This window comes from Penaeus vannamei, chromosome 10 (genome assembly GCF_042767895.1).
Source record: "Penaeus vannamei isolate JL-2024 chromosome 10, ASM4276789v1, whole genome shotgun sequence".
NCBI classification, from domain to species: domain Eukaryota; kingdom Metazoa; phylum Arthropoda; class Malacostraca; order Decapoda; family Penaeidae; genus Penaeus; species Penaeus vannamei.
In genome coordinates this window covers 20,709,719-20,723,814 of record NC_091558.1, presented here as the reverse complement: position 1 = coordinate 20,723,814, position 14,096 = coordinate 20,709,719, and the positions used below count along the sequence as shown (strand labels likewise).

The following is a 14,096-nucleotide window of genomic DNA, read 5'->3' as shown; positions in this document are numbered from 1 at the left end:
TCATTTTTATCAGCAATTCTTATCCTTATCATCAATTATGTTACTATCAAAATTATCATTTAGATTATCATTACAGTTATCCTTATTATCAATATGGGCTTCATTATCAAGGTCCTTTTTTGGCCATTATCGTTGCCATTATCATAATTATCTCATATCAGCGTATAATTTGGAAATATTCTCTGATCAACATAATAGACGTACTGTGCAATGCAAATGTTGCAATGTAAAAATCGAACAATCAATCAATATTAAGCAAATCTATTGTCGCTATTTCATGACGATGTAACGAATCGCATGAATGTGAGATATGACATTCCATTCCCATTTATGTCTGTCTCCTCCCTTCTTTCCTCCCTCTTTCCCTTCTTTCTTCCTTTCCTCCCTCCCTTCCTTCCTCTCTCCCTACCTCCTTTCTTTCCTCCCTCCCTCTCTCGCTCTCTCTTCCCATCTCCTTTTCCAGCTCCCAGACTTGCCTCTGATACCCCTATAGCAGATGTATGCCTCCTCTCTCTTTATTTCCCTCTCTCTCTCTCTGTCTCTCGCTCTCCCCACCCCCTCTCTCTCTTTCTTCCTTTCTCTCTCTCTCTCCTCTGTCTGTCTGTTTCTCTCTCTCTCTCCCTCCCTCCCTCCCTCCCAATCTTACCCCTACATCTGGCCCCCAACTTCCAATACAAAGTAGAAATGTTAAACGTGATAAAAGGGTTCCTAACACTATGAAAATACAGGGGTATCAAGCAGAGAAAATGCTTGAGTCACTTGTCATCGTTCACTTTGTATATTGTGCGATCTTGAGTCTCCTGTTGAGGTCTTGCTAACCGAGGGATGGGGTCTAACTTATGGCTGTAAGTAATGACTAGACGATAATTTAGACGATATTCTTGTGAGTCAACTGCAATTTGATGGATATTAGCTATGTTTATTTATTCGTATTTATTTGTTGACCTATCTATTTATTTTTATCTGTTTATTTATTTACTTATTCATTATTTATTTATTTATTCATTATTATAATTCTTTCTTAATCTTTATCTTTAATTATTTTATTTGCGTGTATGTGTAAGTGTGTGTGTGTGTATGCGCGCGCGTGTGTGTATGTGTGTGTGTGTGTGTGTGTGTATGTATGTGTGTGTGTGTGTGTATGTATGTGTGTGTGTGTGTGTGTGTGTGTGTATGTGTGAGTATGTGTGTTTGTGTGTATGTATATGTATGTGTGTGTGCATGTGTGTGTGTATGTATATGTAAGAGCCCTAATGTTGGGTCCTACAAGAGTTGGTAGATGGCGAGCAAGGGGTTTAAGAGAGATAACCAAAGTGTCTTACCTCCATTTATTGAATAGAATGTTGGAGTGCGGCTGCTCCTCGGAGCGAGGTGTTGCTCCTCGGCTCCTCGCAGGAAGTCTGCCTGATCTCCTATACACTGGTTTAAAGATCGCACCAAGTCACGTGGGTAGCATGTGACGAACGGTGATGAACAAGGAAGGGTTACAACAATACATAGCTCTTGTGGAAGAGATAGACAACACAACATTGGAATGTCTGGTGTGGCAAGAAGAGAGGAATAAACAGGGGAAGCAATGGTCAGGCGTTTATGCATATGTATGTATGTGTGAAAATACATATATGACAAACATGTAAGATTATATATATATATGTACCATATATTAATTACATATAGATATAGCTGGGTTACAGTGTGTGTGTGTGTGCGTGTGAGCATAGTCCACAACGTACCTTGCAAGACACAATTATACACTTTTTGTAGTCAGTAGTCCACTGGTTATAAAAAAAAATGTTTCAAACCAAATCCTTCTCTTTTCCATTCTATATTTCTATATCTCTCATTCACTCGCTTTTCTCTTCCCTCTTCCTATTCCTCTCCCTCTTTCTCTCTTTCCTCCTCCCCATTCCTCTTTTCTCCGTCTCCCTCTCAATCTCCTTCCTCACCCCCTCTCTCTTCCTTCTTCTTCCTCTCCCTCTCTTCCCTCTTCTCTTCCTCTTAATCTCCCTCCTTTCTTTCCCCTCTCCCTCGTTTCCTCTCTCCCCCTCCTCTTTTCCCTCTCTCTCCTTCTCTCTTCTCCCTCTCTTTTCCTGCCCGTCTCTCTTCCCTCTTCTCCCTCTCAATCTTCTTCACTATTTTCTTCCCTCTTCTCCCCCTCTCTTTTCTTGCCCCTCTCTCTTCCCTCTTCTCCCTCTCAATATTCCCCACTCTTTTCCTCCCCCCTCTCTCCCTCTCTTTTCCTCCCCCTCTATCTTCACTCTTCTCCCTCTCAACCCCCCCCCTCACACACTTACTGAAAAGAGCCACCTGCTGCTCGTCCAGGACAAGACTCCGTGCCCCGGCGCCGGTCAGCTGCGGCAGCATCACCCCGGAGAAGGCGTTGGCGATCCCGACTCCCAGCTGAGCGAGGGCCCCCGCCGCCGTCCCTGCCACCTGGTGAGAGGGATTGCTACTAATTTTTGCGCGTTTTACAGGGTGCTTATTCTGTAGGGTTTAGGGGGAGGGTAGGAGGGGGAGGGGAGGGGAAGGAGATAGAGAGAGAAGGGGAGGAAAAAATATATACACACAAACACACATACACACCCACCCAACCATCCACTCACATTATATATATATATATATATATATATATATATATATATATATATATATATATATATATATATATATATATATATATATATATATATATATATATATATATGTATGTATTTACATGTATATATATAATTATATATATATATATTTATATATATATATATATATATATATATATATATATATATATATATACATATATATATATATATATATATATATATATATATATATATATATATATATATATATATATATACATATATATACATACGCACACATATAAATACATATGTATAAATATATATATATATATATATATATATATATATATTATATATATATACATATATATATATATACATATATATATATATATATATATTTATATATACATATGTATATATATATATATTCATATATATATATATATATACATATATACATGCATATACATACACACACACACACTATAGGGTGCAATATAGCATACTGCATAGTGTACCATGCGGTCCTCACGTGTGTCCATATCTAGACCACGTGCGTGCCCACGCTGTCTGCCCTCGCTTAACCCCCAAGCCATGCTCTCTGAGAATAGAAGCCACACCGCCATCCATGGGATATATAAGGTCATCAAAGCTGACCCTCGTTCTCATTCTCACACTAACACCTTGACGAGCCGGCCCCTTGACCGGGCTGGTCGCTCCTGACCTGAGCTGACCACTCCCGGCCGTTGCCTCTCTGGGCCAGTCCGGAGTGTCCCACACAGCACCGCCAGATACTCTGTTTTTGTGTCGTTAAAACTAGTGCGTGTAACTCTTAAAAATAAAGAGAACAGCCATTGAAGTGTATCATTAGCCACCACCTGTAATTCAACTAAACTATGTAGAAGGGCCTGTTTAGTACCCTTTATAGTCTGGTGGCAGGGTGGTAGTTTCAACCTTTTGGCTTGAAACCGAATGCAGCTCCAAAGAAACACAAGACCGCTTGCCTACAACTGTGACAATGTCAAGTCTGGTCACAAACATTGAATATTGTTCTTTAAATAGTTAATTTTCTCGCATTTAGATATTCATACATATTGTTTCAACAGTAACAAAATTCAATTCAAGTTCGTGAGTTTCTCTCAAGCTGAGAATTTTATTTTTTCAATTCGCGATCACTTACAAATTCTGTGTATTCCTTTCTCTTCTTGTACAGATTTCGTTAATTGATTGTTGAATGTCACTCATTGTTGGACTCTTTGGTTAATTTTATTCTCTGACTGATTTTGATATTCGCACTCACGGGCAACATTTAATTTTCTCTGTAGTAAACAGGCCCCCCCACCTCGACCTCACTTTCACTTACGGTCACGGGCTGGGAGGGATCTTGTAGTGATGCCATCAATGCTATTCGGTGACAATTCTTTCGGCGCAAAGAATAATAGGTTGATCGCAAATATTTGTAAATTCATTTTAATGAATAAAGCGTAACAATCTTCCCCTTTCATCATGCAATAATGCATGGGGTTTCGTAATGAATAATAGATTGCTGCACTCGATGTTTGAGACTAAGTATAATGAAATATCGACATATTGAGTCAGTGTGAACCTGTATTACGTCTGATTAGGCAAAGGACTAGGGTTTAAGCTTGAATGAATTCGCTTAGTAATCACAACCGTCTCACCTTTCTTTACCACTGGCATGTCCGGAAAATTCTGACAATTGTGTGATTCGTAGTTGATATCTGTGTGCGCCATTCACAATTGTAGAGTAAAAGACGATAAAATTCGAGTCTCATATAGTCGCTTCATTTCATTCAGATAATTTGGGTAGAAGGGAACCCATTGTTGAAGAAAACTAGCTCTAACATACATAAGCGAGAAATTATTACGTCAGTTTATTAGAATTTGTAGTGTATCTGTAATTATGATTAAATAATAGGGGATAACGTAAAAAACATTTCTGAACTGGGATACTTGCATTGTGGAAGCTTGCAAAAGGAATTTCATGTCCCCATTTATTTGTGTATGTTAAGTTGCATTTCATTTAATGTTGAATTCTTGGGGTAATTGGAATAATTGTTGTATTAACATAGTAATGATAATAACATTTGCTAAAATGAATGTTAAATTCTTGTTTGTGCTCCCTTCTTCGTGTGAGCTTGCTTTCTCTTCACGCTATTCACACTCATAATTACATACACACTCACTCATTCATGTAAACAGACACTGTAAAATCAAATCTTCAACTATAGGATTTGTTGTGCATGATTACAGGTTATCTCTTTTACCCGCAATGTTGCCATGATGAGTTAAAACATACACGCAATCATTTCACACACTCTTCCACGCAGTTCAACAGACACTGTTAAATCAAACCTGCAGCTATAGAATTTGTTGTGTTGTAGTCTAAGGCAATTATTTCGCCTTGTGGCGTTGCTGATTGGGATTAGTGGAAATGATGCACAATACATATTTTTTCTTCTTTATGAAATGACAATCGGTTCAAATTATCTTTGCGGATGCCATTGTCATTTCCCTTATCTATTCTCATATCTATCTGAGATCTGAGAACTGCTACTCTCCTCTCACTCATTTATTTTCTTCTTGAAAAATACAGAAGTGATAAAAAAACGAAAATAAATGAAATAACCACATTAAAATCTGCAAATTAGCATAAGAACATCGGCTAGCAGCACTTGATTAACATCCCTCCCTCTCTGTTGTTTTTTCTTTTTCTCTTACTGTCTTGGCCCTTACGTGTATGAACTGGTTCATGATATATATATAATGGATGTGGATATCCCACACGGTATCAAAGGAGATCTAACTGCAGCACGATTGGCTTGCAATGCCGTGAGACGAACATTGCCAGAAGATCGCCGCAGGACAAAGGACGAGGACTCGCGACTGCAGGCATTAAGTCGCCCAGATCAAGTGGACGGGCACCGCCTGTCAGGACTCCCGTAGATCCAGTAAAGAACCAGGAACTCGTCAGAGCAGGCCCCAAGATGCTATGGACAGCCGCCTGCCTGGACGCAAATAGATTGGTTAAACTCCAGGAGCTTCCCAGCACAGGAATAAGCCGCCCTCAGTCGAAAGGACGCCCCTGCCCAGGACGCCTTAGACCCAGACGCAGGCTACGAGGACGTCGGTACGAGCCGCAGCCGAGAAGGACCTGGACGAATCTGCGAGGACGTGTGGACGACGATGCCGCCGTGTACCACCTGGATGAGGACTACGAAGTTGAGGAGGACCTAGGCGAAATCTTCGAGGACGTGTGGACGTCGATGACCGATGGATACACCAAGGACCAAGATGAAGAGGCCGACAATGAGGAGATGCACAAGGACGACCGAAAACAGGAACGTGACGAGATGACCAGTGGATAGGTCACCCTTGAGGAATTCAGATGACGCCACGAGGACGAGGTGTACGGTGGTGGCCGTGCAATATAGGGTGCAATATAACATACTGCATAGTGTACCATGCGGTCCTCACGTGTGTCCATATCTAGACCACGTGCATGCCCACGCTGTCTGCCCTCGCTTAACCCCCAAGCCATGCTCTCTGAGAATAGAAGCCACACCGCCAGCCATGGGATATATAAGGTCATCAAAGCTGACCCTCGTTCTCATTCTCACACTAACACCTTGACGAGCCGGCCCCTTGACCGGGCTGGTCGCTCCTGACCTGAGCTGACCACTCCCGGCCGTTGCCTCTCCGGGCCAGTCCGGAGTGTCCCACACAGCACCGCCAGATACTCTGTTTTTGTGTCGTTAAAACTAGTGCGTGTAACTCTTAAAAATAAAGAGAACAGCCACTGAAGTGTATCATTAGCCGCCACCTGTAATTCAACTACACTACATAGAAGGGCTTGTTTAGTACCTTTTACACACACACACATATATTTATCGAAATATGTTGACTGTTCTCTTGGTTTGACACATACAGATATCTATTCTCCTGGAAACCACTTCTAATAATATTAATTATATAAACTTTAGATCACATAGAATGGATTAATGAAGGTAGTAAACTGGAAAAAACATGAAGCAGAGCTGAAAATTAACCGTCCTAATCTTCCTTTTACTGCAATTACCTACAATTGTTAAAGAAGAAAAAAAATGAAGCTAAATTTACCTGAGATTCAAACTGGATATTTTTTGTTTTTTTTACTGCCATCTACTTCACCAAAATACTTTCATCATATTTATATTGATTGTATATAAAATCAAACACGTTTATTTATCCTTTCTGATCTATCTATCCTTTTTATCTGAAATCCAACAGTTGCTATTAAAACTCAACCAATGATGAGAAAAGCAAGTACATTGTCTATATAAATCCCGAATTAGGTCTTGCACAGATTATATGCAAGTTGTAGTTTATTTTACAATTTTGCAATTTACAGCAATTTACAGTGCGTAATTCATTTGCAGCTGCAAGAAAAAGAAAAAATTACAGGTTACCACTCTCCTCTTAATTTAGTCTCAAGGTTGGAGAGCTTTCGAAATACTTTCTGCTTGTAAGGTAAAGCTCAAGGTCAAGCTCATTTGGTATGTTGCAGAGAACATCAATTTATCAGCACACATTTTCACTTTGACATGAGATTATACTGCCTATTGTCACTATCTTCGCTATGTTTAAGCCAAGTAGATATCATAGTTGTGACAAGATTGTGTTTTTCAAAATTAATAATCACATGGGACATTTTGATGGAACTGAAGAAAATATAAAGTAAATTGTCATTTATATTTATAGTTCAACTCTCATTGTGCCTTTAACACAACGTTAATAGTGACAATATATATATATATATAATATATATATATATATATATATATATATATATATATATATATATATATATATATATATATATATATTCATGTAGTGATAATTACTCAAACCTCTTTGACAGGTTGAAGCCGTTAATGATCAACCTGTGAAAATCATCTAATTAATTGTATGATATATAGGAATATAAAAAAAAGTAAATGATGTCCACGGGTTTTCTATAAAAAAGCAAGAAAAAGAGAAAGAAAGAAAGAAAGAAAAACAATACGACCATACACATTCCTGTTTTTAAAACCTTACCTGTGGCCAGATGGCTGGTTCGTCAGAACTAGGTTGCTGACTTTCGCATTCTGTTTCTTTCTCGCTCTTTGGTTCTTGCAATTCTCCATCTGAAGTGCTTTCCCCCGCCATCCCACACGCCACACTGCACCGGCTCGAATCTTGCAACTGCCGAACGAGCTGTTGTTCCCGCTTGGGTTCGCAGGGCCAATGTTTACACTTTTTTTCCCTTTCTTTTTGGTGGTCTGTCTCGTTATTTCGCTTCACATTTTGCTGCCAAGTATTGCGTCATTGTTAGATGTGGCGTTGTTTTGATGATCATTTCATTGAGTTTAAATTCTGTTCGTTTTTGGTGATTTTATCGAAATACTGGTTAGCTATTTATAAGAATACGACCACAGTCTCATCGATACACACTGCACGACTTTGGCAACTTCATTGGCATTTTTTAACAATCCTAAACATCAATTCATCAGTAAAAAAAATCTTTCAAAAACACGCTGTCCACTTTAAACCGGTAAATGTAAAAGAAAGAAAGACAGAAAGAAAGAAAGAAAGAAAAAAAAAAACAAGAAGGAATATTGTCGTCTGAACTAGGTTAGTAGAGTCGAGAGAACGCCATGTTGTTTTGGCACGTGATTGATTCTCTCTCTCTCTCTCTCTCTCTCTCTCTCTCTCTCTCTCTCTCTCTCTCTCTCTCTCTCTCTCTCTCTCTCTCTCTCTCTCTCTCTCTCTCTCTCTCTATCTGCCTATCTATCTATCTATCTATATATATGTCGTAAGCGCGAACACGCTCTGCACATGTAGATTGAATATACTATAAACGTACATATATGTTGAACATGCAAGATGTTTTGGTACGTAATGCACACACACACAGACACACAGACCCACACATACACATACACACAAACATACATGCATACACACACACACACACACACACACACACACACACACATACACAGAAACAACACACACACACACACATAAACGCACACACACACAAAATGATGCTTTCTTACTGTTTATTCTTCGGCCGTTCTACTTCAAGAATATAACTAACACACATGAAATAACACACGTGATGGAATGGATAACGAAACACATTTTTCCAGCATGTTATAGTTCAGTATTTACACTGACACAGGTCAGCGAGGCTATAATTATGTGACACACACGCACACACAAATTTGCGTGTGTATATATATATATATATATATATATATATATATATATATATATATATATATACATATTTATATACATGGATATATATATATATATATATATATATATATATATTATATATATATATGTATATATATATTATATATATATGTATATATATATTATATATATGTATATATATATATAATGTATATATATATATATATATTTATGTATCTTTATATATATATATATATATATATATATATATATATATATATATATTTATATATGTATATGTATATCCATATACATGTACACACATGTGCAAAGCCATATATATATATATATATATATATATATATATATATATATATATATATATATATATATATATATATATACATATATATGAAAATATATATACACACACACACACACACACACACACACACACATATATATACATATATATATATATATATATATATATATATATATATATATATATATATATATATATATATATTTATATTTATAAAAAAGAGAGAGAGAGAGAGAGAGGAAGGGAGAGCGTGAGAGAGGCAGCCAGACAGGGACAGAAGGAGTTTATAATCATAACCGATTATCTATTGACCTTCTGTCTAATAATAATAAAGATTATTATAAAAATAATAATAGTAATGACAATAATATCATCATCAACAACAACAATAATAACACCACCACCAATAATAATAATGATGATGTGCATCGAATAATGAAACGAACACGTTTTATATGTGGATTTAACTTCTTTACTCCACAACACACCATCAAATAAGGTATTATTTTTCTAAAGCGATGAATTATCCGCTGTTTATGGTAATAGGCAACTCAGCTACCCACAATGCAACTTCAATAGTAATGAATAATTTCAATGTGACATCAACGGAAAACACGCGCATTGGTTCATAATGATGAAAATCACGTGACCTGACGACCAATCACGTGACTCCTCTAAGCTCACCTGAGAGAGCAATAAATATGGATTATCGCAAGGTTCATCCGATAAATAGGAACATTGGTGATGTCTGCAGGATCATCTGCTATGATGATTTCTTCCCCATCTAAAGTAGAAGCAAGAGCGGAGTGTTCGCTGCCTGAGGAAGAGTGACGCACACGTTTGCGTTGAGCCTTGTCGGCAGTATATCTTTGAGTCCCTCTGGGGTTGCTGGGAGACTTCGTTGGGCTAAGGCTTCTAGTTCTAGAGTTTCCTGACGAGGTGGATGGTGCCTGCCCAGAGGGTACATTGCTTGCACTTGGTTCAGCATGATATTCTTGTGGCTGAGATGTATGCTGCTTTCTTCGGCGACTAATGGACACAGTCTGCTCTCGACCGTCGCAGTCAACACCTCTCCCACACCTGTACTGCGGCATAGAAGCGACCCACTTAGCAGGTGACTACATTGCCACCTGCTTTGCGTGGCTTTGCCATCATAGTCACCTGATCTGCGTGATATTGCTGCCACACCTTGGCATCATTGTCACCTTTCTGGCGTGGGTTGGGTCACAGCCCACGTCACCTTAGTATTTAGGCCAGCTAGTGCAGACTAGTGGCCTTTATACCTGGTCGTGCCCCCGTTGGGGCTCAAAAACATACATACACCATAACACACACCTGCACTGTTCCAAAGAGTGTTGTGGATAAACAAATAAACTCTTTGGCTGCCTTTTCAGTGCTCTTTTTCTCCCTCACCTCTTTCTTCACACTATTCCACCTTCGTTCCTGGACCTCACCTTCCCGAAGGTGATTCGTCTGGGGGCGGTGCAGTGGTGCTTCCAACCGCACAGTGTGTTTGTTGGGGGGCCACTGTACACAGGATAGCCTACGAGCCCTCATTGGGTGGAGAACTCCACCGACTAATCCATCGAGGGGGGGAGCTTCAGGAACTAGGGCAACATATGCACTCTCCGCCACTCCAGGATAGTGATAGGGATAGGAGTGCAGGGCGGGGGGGGGGGGGTGTAATTCGATAGCATTCTTTCAAGGACTAGGCAGGTAATTTTTGTGTATTAATTCTCCAAAAGAAAAATGTAAACATGCCGAAGGTTCGCATAAAAACCGGAGGAGGACCGTCCTCCAATGACAAGAATTGCTGAAGATACTCTGCCAACAGGACATAAAGATTGTAAAACTTCTGGACAAGTATGATGGGCACATAGCCATAACAGAAACCGATGTACCAACAATGTTTGAAAACGCAACAAGGAACGCTCTTACTACAGCAGGCTTCACCCCAGTCCTCTCTCCTGAGAAAAGAGCGAAAATGACCCTAGTGTTGAAGGGAATACATCAGGAGGTGCTAAGAGAATCGAACCAAGCTATTCGCCCAAATAGAAGATATTTACACCATGGAAAAGCCCAAGTTTATCAAGGTCCGCTTCATAACTATGGACATGGCTAACAAAATCAAAGAGACTGGGTTATGCCTCTTCTGGTTTTCCATCCCCTCCAGAAACATCGAATTCGAAAAGTACACAAATGTACCCCAGTGCATGGTGTGCTATTCATATGATCACACAAAAAAATCGTGCCCAACAAAGGACAGGAAGATTTGTAGTGAGTGCTCAAGAAGGACACATTTTCAGAGAATGCACAAATAAATCAAATCCCAAATGCATTAAATGTGGAGAGAATCACAGAATACTCCGGAAAATGTAAGACAAGAAAGGAAATAATCAAAAAAATTAAAATGAAAAATCAAACAAAGAACATAAAGAAATCAACCTGTCATACAGCTCTGTGGCCAAAAAAGCAGCAGACGCAGCTCTTAAGGAGATTAACACTACAAAACAAGTCCTGACACTCCCAAAAGACCTCTCGTTAAAAGAGAGAGATCAAGGCCGGCATCATAAAATTTGCATTCACCAACAGAAAATTTATCAATGGGGAAGAAAAGATCAAAGGACATCTAGAAGCCGGATCTATTGAAGTACATGGAGGAATGTTAATAGGACGACACAAATTAAAAGGAATTAGAAATGAGTATGCTGAAGCAACCCAACCCAAACTTAAATCAGCAAAATGAACCTTAAAACAATACAATATAACATCCTCCACTGGCACACAAGACGACACGAACTGTGCAGCACATATAATTCACTAAGTCCTGACATTATCCTCCTAAACAGCCATGGCCTCGAAGATAGTGACACTACAGATTTTCTTATTCACAACCTATCAAAAGAAACAAAACCAGGGAGAGAGCCGATGGGGTGGCCATTGCAGTAAGACGAGGTCTGCAACACCGAATTATTAATAACTTTGACCAAGAGTTTTTGGCCATTGAGGTGGATACAGCCAGAGGACCCATAATTGTAGCCACAGGATACCTACCTCCACGTCGCCCTTATCTACCATCCCCCGATCTACTTAAGCTCCTTAGACAACAAAAACTTGTCTACATTATCGGAGATTTTAATGGTAGACATAGAATACTCGGGCAGAGAGATAATAACAACGTCGGAAACAGCTTGGCGAGATTAATGGCAGATGGCCGTCTGAATCACTTGGGCCCAGACTTCCTTACACTGATAAGACAGAAGTCAGCCACAAGCCCAGACATCGTCCTCAACAACAGATACAGATATTTCAATACCCGTATCACTCCTGGCAATATCACCACCAGTGATCACCCCCCAATCATTGTAGAGTTATCAATAAAACCCATCCTCATCCCAACCATCCCTCAATCCGACTACAAGAAGGCTGACTGGAACAAATTCAAGGAACTCCTGGAAGACAAATCAGACAATGACCTAAATGGGAGACCCATTTCAGACATTGATCTAACCGAAAGATGGTATGATGACCTCCTTGAAGCCAAAGAAACCTCCATCCCAAAAAGAGCTTACAGAACTGCACCACACCGTACAAGCTCCCCTGAACTACAGTTACTCCAGGCCCAGTACAAGGGGATAAAAACCCTTGTCAACACCAGAGGCTGGGGCCAGGAGCTCAGAAAACAATTCAAACAAGTCAGGGTACAGTTAACAGAGACCTGCAGAGCTCATTTCAGTAACAAATGGATAGAACTCGCCACCAATCTTGCCTCAAAATCAAGAGGCCCAAAGGACTTTTGGCAACAACTAAGAATCCTAATGGGAAACGACATCAAAACGAGCCCATACCTATACGATCATCAGGGTAGGAAATTATACTCAGGCACAAAAAAAGAAGCTGTCCACCGAACATATTGGAGAAATATATACCAAATCTCCCACACAGAAAACTTGCAGTTTGATCAAGAAACCGAAGAAAGGGTTACAGAGGACCTAGCCCTCCAGGCTGACCAGCTTATCCCAGACCAATGCATCAACCTAAACAACTGAACAATAGAGAATACACTAATAGCACCAATCACCATAGAAGAAATCACAAAGGCTGTCAAACACACAAAGAATAAAGCACCTGGAATCAGTCAGATCAGGAAACCAGAAATCACAAACATACCTCCTATAATGATGCACTGCCTAACAAGCATTTTCAATGCATCCATGGCTTTCGGATACTTTCCCCAAAGATTTAAAACTGCTCTACTTACACTAATACCAAAAGCAGGAAAGCCACCCAACAGATCAGAGAATTTTAGACCTATCTCACTGCTAGAAATGCCCGGGAAAATATTCGAAAGAATTCTTTACACCCGCCTTCGGTCATACCTTGAAGACAATCAGCTGCTAAACATCCGACAATATGGATTCCGACAAGCAAGGGGAACATCCACAGCAAAAGCTATTGCATATATGTAACCCAGCTATATCTATATCTAATTACTATAAGATACATATATATAATCTTACATGTTTGTCACATACGTATCTTCACACATACATATACATATGCATATACGCCTAACCATTGCTTCCTCTGTTCATTCCTCTCTTCTTGCCTTACCAGACAATAGAATGTTGTGTTGTCTATCTCTTCCACAAGAGCTATGTATTGTTGTAACGCTTCCTTGTTCATCACCGTTCGTCACATGCTAACAACGTGACGGTGCGATCTTTAAACCAGTGTATAGGAGTTCAGGCAGACTCCCTGCGGGGAGCCGAGGAGCAACACCTCGCCCCGAGGAGTTGTCGCACTCCAACACCTTATTCAGTAAAGGAGTCAAGACATCTTGGTTGTCTACCTTAAACCTTAAGCTCGCCATCTACCAAACTCTTGTAGGACCCAACATTTGGGCTCTTACTCATATGCAGAGATCGCTCTAGCCCTAG

At 39.6% G+C, this 14,096-nt stretch overlaps 2 protein-coding genes across 2 annotated transcripts; one reads left to right on the top strand and one right to left on the bottom strand.

Moving 5' to 3' along the window:
• Nucleotides 1-2,294: 2,294 nt before the first annotated feature.
• On the bottom strand, nt 2,295-8,056 carry LOC113803642 (facilitated trehalose transporter Tret1; the record flags this gene model as incomplete). Its single annotated transcript, XM_070125953.1, is given in 2 exon segments — nt 2,295-2,433; nt 7,683-8,056. Coding segments are annotated over 2 exon segments (250 nt in total), but the record flags the coding sequence as incomplete, so codon positions are not given.
• Nucleotides 8,057-11,355: 3,299 nt separating this feature from the next.
• LOC138862882 (uncharacterized) lies at nt 11,356-13,205 on the top strand. Its single transcript, XM_070126068.1, has 3 exons — nt 11,356-11,531; nt 11,749-11,859; nt 12,062-13,205. Exons 1-3 carry the CDS (start codon nt 11,356-11,358, stop codon nt 13,203-13,205), a joined length of 1,431 nt encoding a protein of 476 aa, XP_069982169.1.
• Nucleotides 13,206-14,096: the final 891 nt, after the last annotated feature.